Raw genomic sequence first — 21,687 nt, forward strand, 5'->3', positions numbered from 1 at the left:
TCATAGATTAAATTTTCATACTACTCAAAGTTGTTAAAATGAAAACTTTGACTACTGAGGAATGCCTGCTATTGTAAACAGTACAGACTGGAAAATGTTCATCCATTTCATCCGCACAGTGTTTTTCATCTTTGACTCGGCCCTGCCAGTCCCGCTTCTAGGTGGGAGACAAATTCAAGGAAATGTCTATAAATCTACAGCTAACTTAAAACTGCACTCGAAGTGCAATTCTGAGCTGAGCCCACATTTATTCACTCATCCAGCACTCAGTATTAACTGAGCACTTATAATGTGTCAGGCACTATTCTGGACTCTGGGCATGCAAAAACAACAAGAAAACTACTACTGAACCAGGTAAGTGAAGGTCCTAAAAAGAAATTTATTAATAAGGCAAAGTTTCACTAATAAAATATGTTACCTTCATAAAATCATGGGTCTCAAAGGGATTCCAAAAGAACATGGAGGGAGCCTGGCCAGTGTTGCTCAGTGGTTGAGCATCGACCTATGAACCAAGAGATCATGGTTCGATTCCCAGTCAGGGTACATGACTGGGAATTGGGTTGTAGGCTAGATCCCCAGTGTGGGGCATGCAGGAGGCAGCCAATCAATGATTCTTTCTCATCCTTGATGTTTTTATCTCTCTCTCCCTTTCCCTTCCTTTCTGAAATCAATAAAAGTATATTTTTTAAAAAGGGAGAGAGAATATGGAAGTAGATGGAAGTAGACTCTCCTTCAATGCTTTTCATATCATATTAATTCCTGAGCATCTATTTCCCTTGCCCTCCCCAATCCACCTCACCCCCTTCAGCCTAAGGCAGTGGTCGGCAAACTCATTAGTCAACAGAGCCAAATATCAACAGTACAACGATTGAAATTTCTTTTGAGAGCCAAATTTTTTAAACTTAAACTATATAGGTAGGTACATTGTTATTAACTTAATTAGGGTACTCCTAAGGCTTAGGAAGAGCCACACTCAAGGGGCCAAAGAGCCGCATGTGGCTCGCAAGCCGCCGACCACAGGCCTAAGGGGTTTTTAATCTGAGTGCTTAATTCTGAGAGGAGCCCATTTCTCTTTGAAGAAAGAGTTATATGAATGTCAATAATGCTTTTCATGTCATATATTTTCTTTTCATTCTATATGTCCCATAAAATTATGTTGAATGCTTTTTGAATGACAATATGTAAAATGGTTCTGTCGAGGTGACTGGGTCAGAAGTTATTTTTATTTTCTCCTGGATACTATTCTCTAAGGCTTCAAGACCGAGAACCCCAGTGTGGTACTGGCAAGATGGGAGAGGGGACTTTGGCCCAAGTTCCGACCAGCTCTGGAGAAAAACAGCGCTGTCCTCCAGGCCCCCAGGAGAGTCCCTCGCTTCATCATGAGATTTGGAGGCCACAGGTAGCAAGGAAGGAGGGTTCCTTCGCCTCCCTTTGCCCGTATCTCTGCATCTACATGTCACTCAGGGGCTTGAGGCGGGCTGAGTGTGGCCAGAGCTTCCTCGGCCTCAGTGTCTTTCTCTGAGTGAGAGAAGGGTACCTCCTGTGGGCCTGCGCCGACTGCCGCCTGGCTGGGTGCCCTGGTGCTGGCACAGCTTGAGCTACCCTAACCGTGGGCCTGGTGTGACCCGGCATTCCCGGATGCTTTGGTGAAACACCATCAAATATCAATCCTAACACCACCCGTTTGTAATGGGGACTTTAGGGGGTTCATTGCAAGGGAAACCTGGGAGACACAAGAGCTAGTCTCCATTTTCCATCCCTCCTGGCCACTGTTTTCATGTTGAGGTTTGGCTGAGATTTGTTTGGAAGGAAGGATTCTGGTGCTTTTTAAAAGACCGCGGAAACCACGCTCTCTAGCTGACCTCACACATGTACAAATGATCTGCGTTAGGCCACAGCTGGCTTGACTGCTTGATGCTGGAGGCCGGCAGGGGAGGAGGCGGAGGCAGCCACTGCACTTGGCCTCTTGGCTCCTCTTTGGCGGACAATGTGGTTCCCGTATCAGTAACCCAAAAGGTGGGCACGTCAACTCTCAGTTTCCTCTCCTGTGCACGCATACTGACAATGACCAGCAGACATCTCAGGAACATACTCTTTTGAATAAGGTTAACGTGCTTTGTAACAATCACACCTATTTTTTATCAGCAGCCCGGCACCTATTTTAACACACTGGGAACAGTTGAGAACAATCGTTTCTGGTTGTATCCAAGAAAGGGGAACTTCTTCTGAACTTCTTCTGGCTTGGGCGAGCCTAAGACCACAATGTCAGCCTCTTGAAGCTGGAAAAAGACAATCTGTTGAATAAAGACATACCGAGCGATCAATGTCAAATGCTTTGAACGTAATAGGCCATCGCAGTTCCCGAGTTTTGCTTCGCACTGACGACCCGGACAGAATCATGGACTGACTGACTAATGCAGCTCATGTTGGTTAGTACTGAGAATGTGTTTATCATATCCTGAAGGAAAAGGAGACCAACACTTTCTCCAGGGTCGTCACTCCAGCGTATGTAGTACTGTCATTTACGTGTTTTCACTGCTCACTGCAGCATCAAGAAAAGGGCGAGGCCAAAGAAAACTACGATGGAAGGCGGAGACGGAAGGGGCGCCGGGGTGGGCAGCACCCTGAGTCGGCTTAGGAGGAACATAGGGGGTTGCTGTACAGAGGCCACTTGAAAGGCCACTTGAACAGGGGGCCTCCAGCCTGTTCAATTGAACAATCAAAACTAGAGCCACGTGGAGCTTGTACTAGATGTATGGAAGGATGTTCAAAAGCTCGAGAGAGGATCTCCTTTTCCTTGAGGCCTTGGTTAGTCTCGTGAAAAACTGTTTTTGTTTTTTTTTTTAAAGAAAAAGGAAAGAATGAAACCACTACTACAAAACACATTTATCACGTCGGTTCCGGTTTGAATTCTGCCAACAGTGCTGGAGGAATGTGTCTGGTAGGAAGGTCACGTCTAGAGGCAGGGTAAGCGGGTGGCTCTGAGCTCAACCAAAGAGTGACCACCTGTCCCCGCACCAAGGAAGCAACCGAGGATCTGAAACTGGATCTGTATGTGGAGGGACAGAGGGGAAGAAGGAATCTTAGCTCCTTGGGGGGAAATGGCTGCACCTGCACATGTCCACTCGGTGCTGCCAATATCTCACTGAATACCCCAAATATGTGAGGGCGGCATTCCTATACCCATTTAGTAGATGAGGAAACGGAGGCTCAGCAAGTGTAAGTATCCCTACTATACGTCTTAATTAGAGTCCTCTATGAGGTAGGAAGAGAGGGAAGCTGCCTACCCTCTGCTTTCCAGACTCAATGCCCTGCCACCACCATCCCCCAACCACCCGGTAAACAACCGTGCTCCACACACCCTCCTCCACTCTCAGCTTGGACAGGCTGATCCCTGACGATCTCGAGGGAGAACTAAGCCAGCTCCTCAACCTGAGAGTCTGTAACACCTTCTGGGCAGGAGACTTTGTCAGCTGAAGTCTCTTCGGCCTCTTGGGACCAGAGACGGCAGCGAGGGGAAGCAAACCATGACAGTCCTACTTGGCTTATGGACAAAATGGCCAAGATCCAGGGCAGCTCCCAGCTCCCGACACAGGAGAAGCACAGTAACAATGTAAACGCATGTCTTTTCAAAGAGCCGATAAAGCCAAGACCAGTTTGATCATGCAAATAGGACCAAGTGAATTAACATTCACTGAGCAACACTAATGAGGCAAACAGTGCTTGTGCTTTCCAGTCTCGTACTTCATTAAGGCACAGGAAGAAGAATGAATTCACTGAAACGGTTCTCGGCGAATTGAGTGCATGAATCACATTAAAAAGACAAGTCCCTGCTGAAACTACCATTCTCTCCTCATGCTCCATGGCCACAACGCTGCAAGACGAAATCAAGATGTTTAAAGCCAACACTACCAACAATCTGGTGTGTTAATGCCACACGTGCTCTCTACAGATAGATCTGAAAAGCAACCAGACTTTCGGGCGATGTTATATTTCAGGGAAAAGGTGTTCTTACGGAAGGAGGATGTCACATCTGAATAAGAAAATGCACCTCTTCCTTTACCTGCACCAGGGCAGACATTCAACTACAGGGAGTCTCAAGAGAAACACAAAGGTTCCACGCTGTTGAAAAGGACCCGCAGATAAGAAACACCATTTTTGCTCTATTTTCATGCACAATAGCAGCAAAAACAGAACACGGCAAAACATCTCTAAACAGTTAACATGTACAAGACTGAAGTGTTCGTTTTGGAAAAAGCCAAGGATCACAGGTTCACACAAGTCCCCTAAGGACACTTCGTTTCCTACACGTGGTGTCTTCGACACAACCTGTTCTTTTCATTACCTATAAATCTCGGCAATCTCATCCGACCCCTGGTCCGGACCCAAACTCAGCTCTGCCACGGGCTGTGCTAAGCAGCAGCTGGGGACACCCGGTCCCACAGAGAAAGGACGAAAACCTCCTCCCTTAGCAATGATCACATCATAGCTGCTAATTCTTTCTGGAAGGGACAAGTGCTAGATGCTTACATCAATAAATAACCCCCCCAAGGACCAGGGGAGGTTTTAATGAGCTAAAATTCAAGGAGAATTATCGTCGCGCTGGCAGCTCCTACTTTCCTCCTCCCCCGTGGGGAAGACCCTGGCCAGGGCCTGGCTTGAAACTTTACCTCATAACAAAATATTGCTTTCTCTGCTGAGAATTGAGTAGAAGCAGCTTAAAGAGAACGCCCACTCCCCAGGCATTAGACCAAATGTTAAAACAATAGCAAGACGCAGCTATGCAGACATTTAACGGGGAGCATATGGGAGCCTAGGGGCGGGCCGGAGGGTTTAGATAACATGAAATATGTTTTTCTTTAACTCATTGATTTTGAAGGGGGGTGGGGGGGGGTGAGTGTCAGAACATGGATAAGGAGGAAAGATGTGATTTGCAAAGTTATAAGGAACATCATAATTTTGCAATTAGCCAACAAAATGCATTTTAAAATTTAAGCTATAGAAAGTACAGCCTCACCCTCCTCGGCTAGAAGACAGAATTAGCCTTCTGCTATCGATGTGTTTCAAAAGGGTGCATTTGAAAATCTATGGTGTGAGGATTGCAGATACTGTATACCAGAACCTGGGATGGGTTTAAAAAAAAAAAAAAAAAAGGATGAGAGATATTTTTGAAGAATTGTGGTTTATAGGGCCTGGGACTAGGAAAGCTGTCTCTATACTCTTCCCAAGTAATCAGCAGAGTTCAGTAAGTAAAGTTCAAAATGAAGACCAGCACTTAAAAAAAATCAACAGCAGGTGCTCTCTCCAGCCAAGACAGGGTTCTACAACTACTCACTCAGGAAGTTGTAGACCCAGGCTTCTTCAGGGGACACACTCCTTCACCTGCCATTCTCGAGGGCCACCTGGGGCAGACACTGAGGCCGCCGAGGACTTAAAAATAAAGTCCCTGCCTCAGCGGTCAGAGCTGCAGCTTTAAGATGGAGCGGGCAGGGCAAACCTCTGGTCAGGAAAGGAAACGAAGAAACACTCAGTTCCCACTTCTCTTGCCCACACAGACTGGAAAGTCCGTTTCACTGGTATTGAACGTCCGGGCAGACACCGGCATTCTGGATCAGGCCCTGTGTGTCGGCTGGGAGGGCCCCCACGGGAGGGAGGTGGCCCCTCACTTGTTCTTACACTTTCAATGAACCGGGACACAGGGTGGTTTGTGTGAGCCCCTTTAAGAGGCGGTTGTGTGAGCCCCTTTAGGATTCCTTCACTATCTTGTGGCACAGTCCTAAAAAGTTAGGTGTTTTTCTTTTTTAATGAAATGTCACTTTTTCCCCAGTAAGTGCCAAATTTCCAAATTTGCTGACCTTTTCTTGGTAACAGACAAGTAGCGGTCAGACGGTTGCCCTTACACCATCAGACATGTTTTAGGACGATTGCTCTGGAAGCCGGTGGAGAATGGGTTGAGGGGGTGGGGGAGGCTGGGGAAGCACGATACTGAAATATGAAAGAGGAGACGGACTGGAGCTGGGGATGGTCAGGAAGGAGGGGGACACAGGTTGGGATCCCTCAACATACAGATGCAGTGAAAACCAGCAGCTTGGATAAGAGCTCCGAGGGACACAGGAAGGAGGGAAGAAAGGGGGTTAAAGGACATCCTGGGGAGGACTCCTCTTCAACGGTAAGTGAAGAGGAACAAATGATGGCTGGTGTGGCCCAGGCTCTCAGGAAAGGGTGCGGTTGACAGGTCTGAGAGGCCCAATGGCCAAGCAAGCTAAAAGCACAAAAACCCTTTTCTGGCCATTAGGAATTCGTCAGTGACTGCCCGACAGAAGTGAGCACTGGCATCCACGCCGGGGAAACTGTTGCCATTTGAGTGGACTGTGTTCCCCGCAAATGAAGATTTCATTCGGGCAGAGTTTCCACGAGCAGAGACCCTGTTTCTACGTAAGTTATTCTAACTTAGAATGTTTAATTCTTTGAGTTAAATGAACTTCTATTATAGGATTATTGCTTCGTACCTACGGACCCTTAGCCACAATTCCCTGAAATTTAAGCACACTATCAAAAAAATGTTAAAATAGCTGCGGAAATATTTTAAAATAGGAATGTCAAACCACTTCATTCAGATGTTGCAATAGTTTGGCAAGATACGAGAATGACAATTTCAGCAAAAGCTAATTCCCCCGACTCATGCTCAGCAAGTGATCTCATCCTGGGAGAATTTTCCTTTCAGGAATTGGGTAAGTTTCTTTTTTCCACTCTCCTCCGTGATCAGTAGAACAGATTATTGGCCTCTAAAATTAAGACCTACCTTATGGTTATTTCATAAATCAGGACTACAAGCCAAGTGGACAGCGAGGGATTATGATTACAGCACTTATCTACCAAATTTCCCCCCCAAGGCTAATAAATGACCTTCCTTTTTCTAAATGTTCCTAAATTCACCTCTTACATCACCATTCAACATATTTACTGCTCAGTGTCTGAGAAGAGAATATTGGAGATATTCTCTGGTGTCTAAAATGATAGGAAAGACAGCTAATCCCTCTTCAAGTGACCTTCACACTCATCTAAGTTATAACAGATGATAAAAGGGAAATGCAACCTCCAATCTAGTAATGGATATACTTTGAATCATGCATCAAAAATAATTCCCTTCCTCACACCCTAGGACATAAAAAAGCCAGGCTGAGAGACAAGACCCTACATGTGCATGTATTTTGAGGGGGAACCTCATCAGACAAAGACTCAGAACCATGGAGCACAAGAATGAAGAACTGCCCACGTGACAGTTCCCAGAGGAACACGCAGCAAGCCACGTGTCAGAGGCAGACAGCCCTCTCGATTTACATTTATGCTGCTAACTACGGGCTTCAGTGTCTACGACCCCTGAAGTTAATGCAAACCCATGTGGCTGTGGGAAGTTAGCTTGGCATTTCCCGACACATTAATGCTCTCCGATTCTGAACCTTGGATCCCACGTTGAGATTTCTGCATGCCACTTCCTGTAACTCTTGGGGCCTCCGTTGCCTTCGCTGACAAGTGGTGGTGTGAATAAGTCAGGCACTGCTCAGGCAGGAGCAACAGTGGAAAGGACAAGAGCTGACACCAAAGGCACCAAAGGCCTTGAATACTATTCAAAACTCATCAAAGAGAGTGCAGGGCCTACATTACTCAGGTCACCTGGTCACACAATACGGAGGAACCTTGGTATTGACTCGGCACAAGATCTGTGGTGTCCCGGGGCCAGGGGCTATTTCCCCCCAAGCCAACAACAATGAGGCTGTCCTGACCAGGGGGCACCCCCTACCCCACCCTGCCTCAGTAAGGTGGCCGCTTTCCCTGAGGAGTGAGCCTGGAGGGGTGGTGACAAACCCAGGCCTCAGCCTAGTTCAGCTTCCTTCTCTTAAAGGGGTGTCTGTGGGATTATTAACTGTTGGCATAAAACAACAGCAAACTCAACACAAGTCTAATGTCTTGGGTCTTGGTCTCTGACATTCCCCACCCAAGCTATCAGGGACTTCAGGGTTTTAAAGATTAGTGATTAGACTTCATGCAATTATCTGGAGTAAGAGCTGACATGGGGCAGTGACTAAAAACACAAGTGACAGTGCCACCTCTATCAGTTTAAATTGGTAGATATTTAGAGTCTCTTTACTTCTCAGAGCCTCGGTTTTCTCACCTGTGATATGAGGAGAATGAGACTCCTGCCTAACAGGATGACTGTTCAGAATCAGTGAGAAAATTTACGTAAAGGATAGTACGTGGTTCACAGTAACCACTAACCTGATTAATGTTAGCCACCATTGTTGCCCTTACAATATGTTACTAGCTTACTAGTAAGTGTAACCTCTCCTGTTAAAACAGTTATCCTGCTCATCAGAAACCTGAAAGGCCAGAAGACAGTGGAAAGACATAGTGCTGGAAGGAAAAAAATCTGTCAACTGAGAATTCTATATCCAGCAAAACGGTATTTCAAATATACGAGGAAATTAATTCATTTGCATATTAATAAAAGCGAAGGGAGTGCACTATCACTAGACTTGCCCTATAAGAAGTGTGAACTGGATTCCTTCAGCTTGAAATGAAAGGACACTAGACAGCAACTCCAAGCCATATGAAGAAAAAGAGATCTCCAGGAAAGCCAGTATTATAGTATTTTTGGTTTATAATTACACTTTTTATTACCTACAGGATTTAAAAGACAAATGCATTAACAATTATAAACATATTTAAAAAAAAAGATTTGTCATGTAACTCACTAATCTAGTCCAGTTTAATACCTAGGGTTTTTTTCTTTCCTATCTTTTTTTTTTAAATATATTTTTATTGATTTCAGAGAGGAAGGGAGGAGGAGGAGAGATAGAAGCATCAATGATAAGAGAGAATGATTGATGGGCTGCCTCCTGCACGCCGCCCTACTGGGGATGGAGCCCACAACCCAGGCATGTGCCCTTGACCAGAACTGAACCCGGCACCCTTCAGTCCCCAGGCCGACCCTCTATCCACTGAGCCAAACCAGCTAGGGCTTTCTTTCCTATCTTGAAAAAGCATTTATTCTTTTTACAAGGTTTCCTATGTATAATACAAATATATTTAGAATTTTCCAATTCATTCTAAAGTCTTTTTTAAGCTATGCTATGTTCTGAATTTAAACTGGGAATGACTCTGTGATAATTTAGCTTTGCTCAAAAAAAAAAAGACACTCTCATTCTTCAAATGTGAAAGACCTGTACTTTTTCTTTCTTCTGTTAGTTCTAGTTTTGGGGGTCTCTGTGCTCAGAAAGAGGAGAAACGAGAGCCTCAGAGAAAAACAAGACTGTTCTCTTATTTCTAGATTATTTCTTACACACGCAGCTGGAAGTGACGTGACTTGTCACAGCTGGAGGCCTTCGCATCGTGGTCCAGCTGTGTCTAACACAGATGCAGAAGCGGCTCTCAGTTAGGGGCGCGAGCAGGCCCTGCTCACACAGCCTGAGTGCTTGACACCCTTTTCCCTGGAGAGGGGACCACTCTGCCTCCGAAGGACTAAATGTGGGACAGTCTCTCACCTCGGGTTGCTTTTGGCATCAGGGTGAACAACTGAGAATTCTCATTAGGGTGAGGAAGAGGGTATCTCCAAATCTAGGACAATTCTCACTGAGCGGTGGCGCTGTCCCATCCTCACACTGGGACACTCCACTCCAGGGGCCTGGGAAGTTGAGTGTGGGGCTGGAGGAAGTAGGTTACTCCTTAGCCCTCTGCAAAAGCACCACGCCCGGTGCTCTGCTCACTGACATCTGTTATCCACAGCTTGGGGCTCATGTGGACCAAAGCCTAGACATTCTTCCCCTCCCCTACCATAAACGCACAACGCACCTCACAGCTCAGACGCAAATCAGGAAACAGAGTCTTAATTTTCAAGGATACACTCAGATAGGCATAAGCTATAAAGCTACCAAATACAGAAATCTACTGTTTTCTGTAGAACTCTTAAAGACAAATTTCGATTCCTCACACTCATGCTCCATGAAGATTTTACATGTAATTGGTATCCAAAGAATAGCCTCAGATTTAGGCAGGCTGGTAGACAAAGGATCCGTTTCTATATAACTAACGCGATGTAACTGTCCCTCAAAACGGCAGGACCTGGAAGGAAACAGAAACTCCCAGCAGACAATGATCTGAAATAAGTGGTTTGCGAGGAGCAGAGGAATCTCTCTCTCCTGGCCGAAGCTGAGCTCTCTCTCTCTCTCTCTCTCTCTCTCTCTCTCTCTCTCTCTCTCTCTCTCTCACACTCTCTTTTAGTTTTGCTTTGGTTCTGTTCCCTTGGCTTCCACAGACTGTGGGAAACCTCCCAGACAGAGCGCCTCTCTCCTTCCCCCAGCCACGCAGTGGAAGCACGGGCATCCCTTCCAAGGAGGGAGGGGTCCTGGATCCCGCTGAGGTCTATCTCCGTAGGATGTGATGGACCCACCTGCCTTTCTACGTCTCAGATCAATTACACATCTGCATGGTGAACCTTGCCAGTGGCTTTCCTGACTCACCGTCACAGCAGCCAAGCTGCTGATGTGAGTGTGAGTCGGTGCCAAGGGCTGTGCTGAGCAAGCTCCCACAATTCCTGAGTTATCCCGGCAGCCCTATGAGGTAGGGAGTGTCACGGTCCCCGTTCTACACACGGGGAGACGAGTTCACCAAAGTCTAGCAACAGCTAAGGCGTGAACCCAGGACTGTCTGCCACCAAAGCCTATGTTCTACTGCTTACCGAGGACACGCATGCTGTGCCTGACTCCAAACCTTCGAAGGTCCTACAGTTTTGAGGAGCAATTACATCTACATGACATGGTTAGAGCGGGCTGATTACTCGAAGGTCATCCCAAACTGGAAAGGCTGTCTGGCGCTTAGGAGATGGTAGATAGGACTCCAGTGTTACATGACCACCCCGAGCCAGAAACCTCCCATGCCCTTGGCGTTGGAAATCCCCAACCAGACGGCCAATAGGGATTCTTGTTCCATGCCAGGTAAGCAGGTAAGAAATGCTTTTCAAAGATAATTTCCTTCGATCTAACCGCCCTAAGCCTTGGCTTCCCCTTGTCTTTCCCTAACACATCACGGCTGATACTGAGAAACTAAATGGACAAGAATCTTAAAATGCACCATTATTCATTGTTGATGAACTTAGAAGACAAAAATCCCAACCTGTTGTTACATTTACGCCTTCGATTTTTTTCACGGTGATGTTTTTCCAAGGATGTGGCAAGACTGGACACAGCCTGTCCCACCTGGGTGCCCCAGGACGCTAACCCGTGCCTCGTTGTTCTTTGTACCACATTCACTGCCACCCTTTGACTATGGTCGGTACGGGGCCCACTGACCCTCTGAAACAAGGCCCAGCAATTGTGAAAAGTCAAAGGTCAGGCAGAAGCACGGAGACACAGCGGTGGGAAGGTAAGTGGCTGGTGACGTGCTAAGCACCCGCATGAAAAATGGGAAGATACCGGCTTTATCTTGCAGTAGAATCGGAGCCTGTCACAAGTAAGTAGCTAGGTAGAGGGGGCCAAACACCCGACACCAAATACACTTCAAAGACAAGTTGGGGAGCCCTGAACCTTTCTTTCCATCTTTTTCACTACAAAGATGAAGCAATAAAAAGAGTGACAGTTGACAGGCTCTCAGATTACGGTGGTGCTGTTATAAGTCCCAAGGACTTAGAAAACAACATGTGTGCGTGACATGAGCTAATAGAGAGACCCTTCTTAGATTTATGAAAACAGAAATGTAACCCAATTTCTAGGTTCTCTAGAGAGTAAAGCTACTTAATCGTTCTCAAAGTTAGAATGAGATTTATCCCAGAGAAGTCGGGTGATTTATTTCCATAATAAAAAAAGTACTTTAAAAGATGTCTTTGTTTTTCAACAATACAGATACAACCAGCAAAACTATCTGTGACAGCTGTGAAAACATTCAATGGCCAACGAAGGCCTTTTTCTCCCTCTCGCCACAGCTGTTCAGTTCAGGGCAAGGTTTATTGTCCTCTTCCACTAAGCTTCCAAATCAAAAATTCGGGGCTCTCCGTTACAAAACACTGCCCGTGAATTTTCTTGAATAGGCTGCCATCATGTGGTGACCACTAAAAAGACACCTTGGTTTGAGTTCAATGACAAGATCAAATTCCTGAGCCGTCTTAAAACAAGAATTCAATGGATTTGATCCACTCGCTACTCAAATATGGTCAGTCTCAGACGAGACACCAGCATTCCCTGGGCGGGGACTACAACTTGCTTGTTTTCATTTTCATACAGCAACATGAGGAACCTGTACTTTTAGATTTTGTTCTCTGCTAATTTATTGTACTTAATGAGCTTTTAACTTGAATTTGCTTGATATCTGTGAAATGCACTGTAATTTTTTAAAATTAAAAAATGTATGAACTATTTAAGACATGAAACTGAAGTAATAATAATATTACACACCTGGACACCCCACCCATGGCCCAGTTTAAGAAAAAAGACGTGACCAATACAAGCGAAGGTTCCCAGGTCTCCTTTCCATCCACAGCCACATTTTTGTCCCTTATAAATGGTTTTCCTGATTGGGTTCATACTTCCCATCCATTTCTTCACACTTTTACTCTCTAAGTATGTGGTCCTAAAAATATATACCAGGTAACATTGCTTTTAGACCTTACATAAAGTGGTGTTCATGAAGTGAAATATATCTTTCTTGCTTATTTTTCAGTGAATGCTGTTTTTAAAAGTTCTTCCATGTTGGTATTTACAGCTCGAGTTTTCTTTCAAAATCATTTTGGTCCTTGTGCTTCCATATACATTTTAGAATCAGCTTGTCAAATTCCACAAAACAATATTATGTCAGGATTTTGATTCAACTTTATAAATTAATTTGGGGAGAATTAGTATTTTGAAGATAGTGAATCTTCTTATCCATGCTTTTATTTGGGTCTTCTTAATGAATCTCATCAAAATTATATGCTTTCTTTCAAAAGGTCAGAAATAAGTTTTGTTAAATATATTCCCAAGTACCTTATATTCTCATTACTATTAGAAATTGTATTTTTTATAATTTTCTAACTGGGTGTACTATTTAGAAATGCAATTGCGTTTTGCAAGTTCATTTTAAATCCAAGAACCCAGCTGAACTCTTATTAATTCTCATAGTTTTTAATAGTAGATAACCGTATCATCTAGGACTAAAGACAATTGAGTATCTTCCTTTCCAATCATTATAAATTTTCTTCCTTTCTTTATATTACAACTTGTCTAGGAATTCCTATATACTGTTAATTAGCAATATCGATAACAGGTACCCTTTGTCTTTCCTACTTTTAAAAGAAATAGTCACTAATATTTCACTATGAAATGAGGTACTTGCTCTAACTTTTTATAGATGTTTTAACGAATTAAGGAATTCCTTTACATTCCTAGCCTAAGAGATTCTCTAGAAAAATTTCATAAAGGATACTAGATTTTATCAAATGACTTTTCTTCACTCACTATGGTGAGATTAGTTTTTAATCTGATGATGTAGTGAATTACAGTAATAGATTTTCTGATGTTAAATGACCCTTTGTTCATTCCTAACATTGCTGCTGTTCTCTCTTTATGTCTTGATTATTTTGGCTAATGGTGAATCTATTTTTTCTAGACTTTTCCAAGAACCAACTTTTGGCTTTGTTGATAATCTCTCATATATATTTGTTTTCTGTTTCATTAATCTATGCTCTTTGCTGTTTTCATTCTTTGAGATTTCCTGTTCCTTCTCCAACTTCTTAAATACGTAGCCTATACATCCCCAGCCCCTCTGCTTTTCCAATACAAGCATTTAAAGTAATGTTTCTAACAGGTCTGATGCTTACCTTGCTTTGAAGCTGAGGTGTTTTCCACTGGGAGCTCATCGTCATGGACCCTTTTCTCTGGAACAGGCATTGTAGGGTGGCTTCCAGAGACCCATGGGCTCCTACTACCAAGATCTTCTTTCCATCTAAGCTGACACCTGCCCAGCAAATGGAAATCAGTCTTACAACCCAAACATCAGAGGCTTCCTACCATACAGCTCTAACATAAGGCACAATAGCCTTTTAAAACTCGCTCCTCTGAGCACCAGCCTACAATGACAAAGCCGTAATTTACTCTTTCTTTGCAAATTCGATGGTAGAGTGGCCATGAATCATCACCCTGATAATCCAAAGGATGAAAAACCACTGTCTATATGAATTAGCTCAGAGATTTGAGCTTAATGGTTAATGTCCTAAAGGTCAGCGGTCACCAACCTTTCAGACCTCACGGACCACCAGTGGTCCACGGACAACCAGTTGGCGATCGCTGCTCCAAAGGTTTCCTTAAACCAGCGGTCGCCAACCTTTTGTACCTCACGGACCACTGGTTGGCAACTGCTGCTAGAGGTGTATCTTGAAAGTTATTCTTCTAATTGAACTTTGTTATTTACTTTGGAATTTTTGTTTGATTGTTGATTGTTCAGGTGAGAGGGAGGGACATGTGCCTCTTTTTTTCACTCAAGTTGTATTAGAGAAAAGTTTAGTTGAATTTTTATGTACTCAGCAAGTCCTTAAATATATGAAAACACCAGCAATAATTTACTCATTAAATTTAATAACCAAGAAAAAGAAATTATTCATTTCTATGTCACTGACATAAAAATGCCAGATCAAGGGGAGAATGATGGAAATTAAATACTGATTACTCAGAGATATTGCTCACTGATAAGTCCCAACCTAGGTTTTATAACCTAAACTATACCTAACAGCTTTCTCATTTAAGTATTATATATAAGTCTTATATAGGAATTCATACTTGACAGACTTAAGAAGATAAAACTTGAGACATTTTTCATTATGGTTATTTTGATTGTTTTCATGAGAGAAGTTGAGAATTTGTTTAAAACTGGTTATTTTTACTGATTTCTCTTCTAAATTGCAACACAATTAATCGTATCAGAAAAATCTTCTGTAGTCACTCATATCTCTCAAAAGATGATATAAATAAGCTGACAGTGAATTATCACACTTCCATATTTCGATTAGGATCTTGACATTCTGGAAACAAATCCTTACTAAAAAATAAGGATTATAAATACCAATAAATAGAAAACAGCAGCATTTCTGCAGGAGCATCATACCTGATTTTTCAAGAAGTTCAATTACAGCTCGGGCCACAGGTGAAATAAAACATTCATGGGCATCCCCACGTACCAACTTCCCCAGGTTTACGTCTGTGACTCTGAAACCAAAAATAAGGCAACCAGCAGTCAAAACGCACTCATCTGTAACTTGCAGGGATGAATCCACAATAACACCCAAGTCAGTAATGAATAGGTAGATATATTAAACAGTTAAATGTAAATTAAAGAGTGGGAGGAATGAAAGCCATCAGCTTCTTAGAGTAGCCCCTCAGGCTATTGGTCCCTATGAGTCGGGATGACCTTGCGTGTTCCGATTCTGCCCTACAAAAGGACAAGTGTGTTTTCTAAAGTATGTAACTTCCTTACACAGAATTTAAGAAGCCCTCAAACTCTCAAAATACTCTAAGATATTTAAATGATACTAACGTTTAAATGATGTTAAGCAGGGGTCCTCAAACTTTTTAAACAGGGGGCCAGTTCACTGTCCCTCAGACCGTTGGAGGGCCGGACTATAGTTTAAAAAAAAACTATGAACAAATTCCTATGCACACTGCACATACCTTATTTTGAAGTAAAAAAACAAAACGGGAACAAATACAATATTTGTATTTGCATGTGGCCCGCGGGCCGTAGTTTGAGGACCCCTGATGTTAAGTATTAAAATGATTTCTTTTTCTCTCTTAATTACTGACATAGCTGAAACAGTGGAATAAAAAATTCATAGTGGAAAAACTCATTTAGCAATTAGTTGTTTTCTTTTCTATTTCCTCACCCATCCACATCTTTTTCTGGCTTCAGGGCATTGAGGACTTTGTTGCTAAACGAGTTCTCAGAGATCTGAAGGGCAAGGCCATGTACTCTGGTGTCTTCATTAACCTTCAAGATTTCATCTATAATCTAAAGAGAGAAAACAATTAAAATCTGTTTTTGCAAAAATAAGACCCACCAAAAGAAACTCTGTATAAGAAACGTATTCATAAAAATACACCTCTTGTAGTTTATTTTTTATTCCCTGTTGACGACTTGGTGTAAAGCACAATGAAGTCTATTTCCTCTTTCCAGCATGTTTATAAATGCTCAAAAAAAGCTGGCTGAATTTTTTAGTGACTTCTCAGTCTTTGTTATCACTCTGCTCTCAGCCAGAACAGAAGAGAACAGAACAGAACAAAACCAACGCTCAACAGTTAGTACAGTTTAGATAGGCAAAAGACAAGTTGCTGTCAACAATCATAGGTACGCCAAGCAGACGGCCAACTTTCAGGGAAGCCAGAAAGCATGAATCAAGCATTCCACCTGGCCCAGCCAAGCCTGTTTCAAAACACAGTGTGTTCAACAAACGCTTACTATTCATGACATCCAAGAAGTCATCACTCGGGTTCTCATGTTCTCTGGACCTGAACGGCACATAGAAAGCATTTCCAAAGGCTTATGATAGATAAACTGAGATATCTCCCTTTTTTGTAGGAAACACTAAAATAATTCACTATTTATGAAAAAGTACAGTTTGGGAAGCTAATGTAATAGCTAATGAATGGCTACGTATGACTGTAAGCAATAGTCTATCCTCTCTATTGTTTTTTATTTTATGCCAGAAATGATTCATTTCACTTAATACACTATTTATTCATAAGTAAGAGAAATACTAGCCCATGGATTTGGATCTTACTACGAAGTGTTCGTTTACCATTTTTGTTTCCCTATCTAGCAGAAATCACTGATGGTAAGAAAAGAAAAAGCTATTTGATATACAAAATTCAGAAAGAAAATTTTCTCCTTCATTCATCATTCTTTCATTTATTCAACAACTGTTAAGTGTTTTCAGCACCTACTTTGACCAGTCCTAAGTAAAGGAAATAGATTTGTAATCAAAATTCCTGTCCTCGTGGAGCTTATATTCTAGTGGGGAAGATGAGACCAATAATAATAACAACACTATAATATTTGGAAGTGGTAAATGATGTAAAGAAAAATAGAGCAGGTTAAGCAGGGTAAAGGGCTAATACAGTGATATCAGGTGGGGTTGGTCAGAGGGGGTAACATCTAAATACAGTCCAGAATGAAGTGAGGGCACTATGATTTCCTGTAACTAGGATGTGATAGAAGCAACTACAAAATCTTAACAAATTAAGATCTTTACTCTTTTCCAACATCATAACACCACCACACAAAATCATATTTATCAGAATTTCAAAGAAAAATAGGGCATAAACGACTCCTTGTAAAAAAAATAAGTCAAGGGAAAAAAATAAAAGTCAAGGGCTATCAATACCAGTGCAAAACAACCTAAAGAAATGCAGATTCTACTACAGACACTGGGTGTCCCTCTACAGACAACACACTTCTCTGCATTTTGTTAATACTCTCTTGATAGGTGTCAATATTTGTAATATTACAATGGCAAGTGTGGCAAAAACTATCTGCCCAATATCCAGTTTCCTTTCTTACTTAGAATAAACTCTTGATTTTTAGCTGTGATAATAAATGATGTAAGGCCACCGGTGTAAAGGCTACATTTCCCAGTCTCCCCTGCATCATGGCCAAGCATTTAGGTTCAGGCCAATGGAATGAAAGCAGAATTGTGACTTTCAGGAAAGGTCCCTGAAGGGAAGAGATGGAGGGGCCTGTCTTTGACCTGTGGCCTTCCTTTCACTTGCTGGTGATAAGATATTGTTGAGCTGAGCCCCATGATCCTGGAAAACAGGAATTAAGAAATCACTCTACCCTTTGTGCACTGCAAAGAATAAGTCTCACTGATACTTATCTTTCTAGGACAAGGCAGACAGAGACCCTACAAATTCCCATTTTTGACTCATAAAAAGTTAGCTGAACTATTTGGTCCCCACTGATCAATCAGAACAAAATGTTTGCTGGCCGAACTCTGGGCAAGCTTCTCTCCCTCCCTCCCCCAGGTCCCTAAACTTTGGCCTACCCTGGGCTAGCAGACAGCCCCTCCTAAAAACAGGCTGGAACTTGGGGTAAAACATTCTCTGATCTGTTATCTCATTAAACCGCCCTTTTACCCCACTTTCTCCCATGGGGTTCATTCTAGACTTCTCTACCCTTCCCTATACAAGAAACACCCTTTTAATTTCTCTAATGATTAGTGATGTTGACCAACTTTTCGTATGTCTATTGGCCACCCGAATGTCTTCCTTGGAAAAGTGTCTATTCAGGTCTCTCCCCACCTTTTCACTGGGTTGTTTTTCGGGTGTTAAGTTGTCTGAGCTCTTTATAAAATTTTGGATACTTGGTAGTTGCAGAATAGCCAGAGATGCGGATTGAAGGATGAAAATATATAGTCAATAATCTCAAAATAATGGGGTATGGGGCCAACTGGGTGTTTGGGGCAGATGGGGGAGCAGGAGGAAGGAGGACACACCACCACTCTGTAGAGTGCACGTCTTCTGTCTGTCTGTCTACGTGGCCATACATCCGAAACGTGTGCGGAATAGTATTAAATGTAAACTGTGGTTGAAAAAAATACAGAAAGAAAGAGAACCCTTTCTCAGAGGCATGCAGATCTTACAGTCAGAGAGCTCTGCCTATTGCCAACAGCCTTTCCCCCACATTACAATGGTGCTTTCAGATTAGGTCTCTCCGCCCTAAGTCCGGATTTCATTTTTGGATTTGGCGCAGCTGGATGTGGGACGTGACCTGGGACGTGACGTGGACATGACCTGGGACGTGACGTGCTCAACAAAGGTGGCTGAGCAGCGAGATGGAAGGAGTGAGTGTCTAACGACGTCGCACTGCCAGCACACCAGCCAGGGCCTACCTGCTTCTCAACTTCATTCACGTAGAAGAAAAATGAACTTCTGCATTTTCTCAGACTCAGCTGTTTGAGGTTTTCCAGCACCGGAAGTCACACCAAATCCTGACCGCCATGGCTGCCACAGCATGAAGGAAAGCTGCCCGAGGTACAGCTCCCTAACTGCGACTTAGGGGGGTGGCTGCTCCTCCTACGCTTGAGAGGACACTCGTGAAGGCTGTCACCCCCTGCTGGCAGGAACCACTAAATCACACGCAACAGTAGCCGAAGGATCCTAGGGGGGGTTTTCTTTGCTGCCACTGAAGGATGTATGGAATGTTAGCCAGAAAAGGACCCTGAAGATGACCTGTGCTGGTCCTTTATTATTAACTAGAGGCCTGGTGCACAGACTCGTGCACCGGTGGGGTCCCTTGGCCTGGCCTGCAGGGATCGAGCCAAAACCGACTCTCCGACATCCCCCGAGGGGTCCCGGATTGCGGGAGGGCGGTTCTTGGGTGACACACCCCGGAATTGGGCTCCCTTCTCCTCTGGTTCTGGGTGCGTAACCCAAGAACCGCAGCTGCCAAGTCACGGCAGCTTGGCAGCTTGTGTTGAGCCTCTGCCCCCTGGTGATCAGTGTGCGTCATAGCTACTGGCCAGTCGGCCAGCCCGTTGCTTAGGCTTTTATATATGTAGATAAGGCAACTGCAACCCAGAGAAGCCAAAGGAATGGCTCTAGGGCCAACAATTTGTCAGGACAGAGCAAAACCAGAATTAGTGCTCAGACAGTTTCGACTAGATGACCATGCTGCTATCCTGAAGAGAAACAACCAAAAAGTCACCGTGTCCTAGTCCATGTCTTCAATGGAAACGTGCAGTAACGGACAAACAGATCAAGGAGCATTTACGCTAGAGGGGAAAGTAAACTCTTCCCTCTAAAAGTCCAGCCACAAGAAAAGGCTCCAGATGTTCCAACCACAACTGAGAGATGCTGACAGGTGTATTAGGTCTAAAGTGGGAAGCAACACGAGGGTTCATGTTCGCTTCGGGAATTACCTCGTCCTCACCGCTCTCTGGAGGAAGACAGATGTGAGTGATGTTCAGGCCAGCCTGGAAAGAGAGCGCGAGGTTACTCTGACACTGTGAGAGAGTGCATCATCAAAAAAAATTATTTCGAAAAGCAACAATCCTCACCTCCTCCGCCAAATTCTGGTTCACTTCTTGCATCAAGTTATCATCACTTGCCTTAGGAGAGGGGAGGAAGAAGGAGAATGTAACATCTTGAAAAGGCATAAAACAAAACGGACTAATTTTGTGATTACAAGTGACCTAATTACAAAGATAATAAGGAAAATGCAGAGACTCCTTGCTTATAAAAGGGAACTAAAGGCCGGCATTCACATGTCAGCTTCCAATTGTGTCACTTTCTTCTAAATAATCGTCCTCCGGAGGCATTTATAGCCACACAGCCAGCATCTCTTTCTAGGACACCAGAGACAGGGCTTAGATGACGTGCCTGTAAGTGGAAAGCAGCCGTCCCGGGAGGCCCAGGCTCCCGACCCACTTTCCTTTCCACGCTTCTCACTGGTCTGTCTTTGTGGGGGATGTGGAGACAGACCCCCGGGAATACCGGTGACCTGAGCATACGCTACAGCCTTGACATTGACAGTGTTGATGGAACGAGACACTGTTATTTTGACATATTAAGTGCATGCCAAAAACGACAGGAGCCGTCCAACTGCTGTGTTAGTTTACAGGCTTGGCTCACCTCATTCTTTCCCTGCACCTGTCAGCCCGGGTGTGCCAAAAAGGATGGCAAACAGTGCCAACTGCAGTTGGACATGAAGGGGCCGTGTGCGGCACATGGAATACACATGGAATGAGGAAGGACCTGTGACATGTAGTGACTGTTGGCCCTTAGTAGTAAGATTCCCCAGTACCATGACTCGGCAAGCCATCTGTCTTCCACAGAAACAAAGGAGAACTCCCCCCCGCCCCCCCCCCCTACCACCTTGGAGTCACATGTGATGAGCATTTATGAGTGGACCACCATACCCTGTGTGAGGGCACCTAGGTGAGCGCCTACCTCCTGGCCTCCGGAAGCTACCCACACCGAAGGAGAAAGACCCACAGAAGACTCGCTCAAGCAGAGCAGTCCCTAACCTGGAGCACTGTGGAAGCAAAATGACCAAAGAAAGGGAAAATGAGAGCAGTTTCAGCCGAGCCCTCTCTTCCCTCCATTAAGCTCGAATGACACTTCTGTGACAACGCATACAGCTGGCCTTTTGTGTCCAGTTATTTTCAAAATTGAAAGGCACCCTAAAATAGGAGGACAAAGCCACGTTCTCAGCTTACCTGGATAATGGCAAGAACCGGCTTAAAGGCAGGGTTTTTTTCTTGCAATAAACGAAGAACTTCCTTTGAATTCTGAATGACTTCCCTACAGTGAGAAAAAAACACACATACCGTGTCTTTGTTAGTGACTAAACAGGACAGATACAGCACATTCCCCTTAGAGTGTTTTTTACTGTAAGTGAAAATAACTCGACCACATGAGGATGTGCTTCACGTGTGGAAGCATGGAGGGGAAGGGCAGGAGAACAATGAATTCATGAAATGCTAACCCAATGTAAAGCACGACAGGCTAATTTTGAAAATAAGCAGAGATAAACAAACTAGATGTTAACAGTAATTTTCTAGGGGTGAATTTTCCCCTTGTATTTTCCAAGATCACTGTAATGAAATGTTTGTGTTTCTTTGTGAAAAAAATCCCCTTCCTGCACCATAGTCCCTTCACCATCCAGAAAGAGAGA

The 21,687-nt window shown here is 43.8% G+C and overlaps 1 protein-coding gene across 1 annotated transcript in view; it reads right to left on the minus strand.

Annotated features, from left to right (window-relative positions):
* The window catches only part of LOC102429354 (monofunctional C1-tetrahydrofolate synthase, mitochondrial-like), a 101,784-nt gene extending 80,470 nt beyond the window's left edge, over positions 1-21,314 (minus strand). The window contains 8 exon segments of the mRNA XM_023744878.1: positions 2,171-2,226; positions 2,229-2,279; positions 13,844-13,980; positions 15,124-15,224; positions 15,899-16,023; positions 19,931-19,984; positions 20,069-20,119; positions 21,230-21,314. Coding sequence (XP_023600646.1) covers positions 2,171-2,226; positions 2,229-2,279; positions 13,844-13,980; positions 15,124-15,224; positions 15,899-16,023; positions 19,931-19,984; positions 20,069-20,101 — 557 coding nt within the window. The 5' untranslated portion in view covers positions 20,102-20,119; positions 21,230-21,314.
* Positions 21,315-21,687: the final 373 nt, after the last annotated feature.

The sequence above is a fragment of the Myotis lucifugus genome, unplaced genomic scaffold, assembly GCF_000147115.1.
Source record: "Myotis lucifugus unplaced genomic scaffold, Myoluc2.0 scaffold_494, whole genome shotgun sequence".
Classification (NCBI taxonomy): Eukaryota; Metazoa; Chordata; class Mammalia; order Chiroptera; family Vespertilionidae; genus Myotis; species Myotis lucifugus.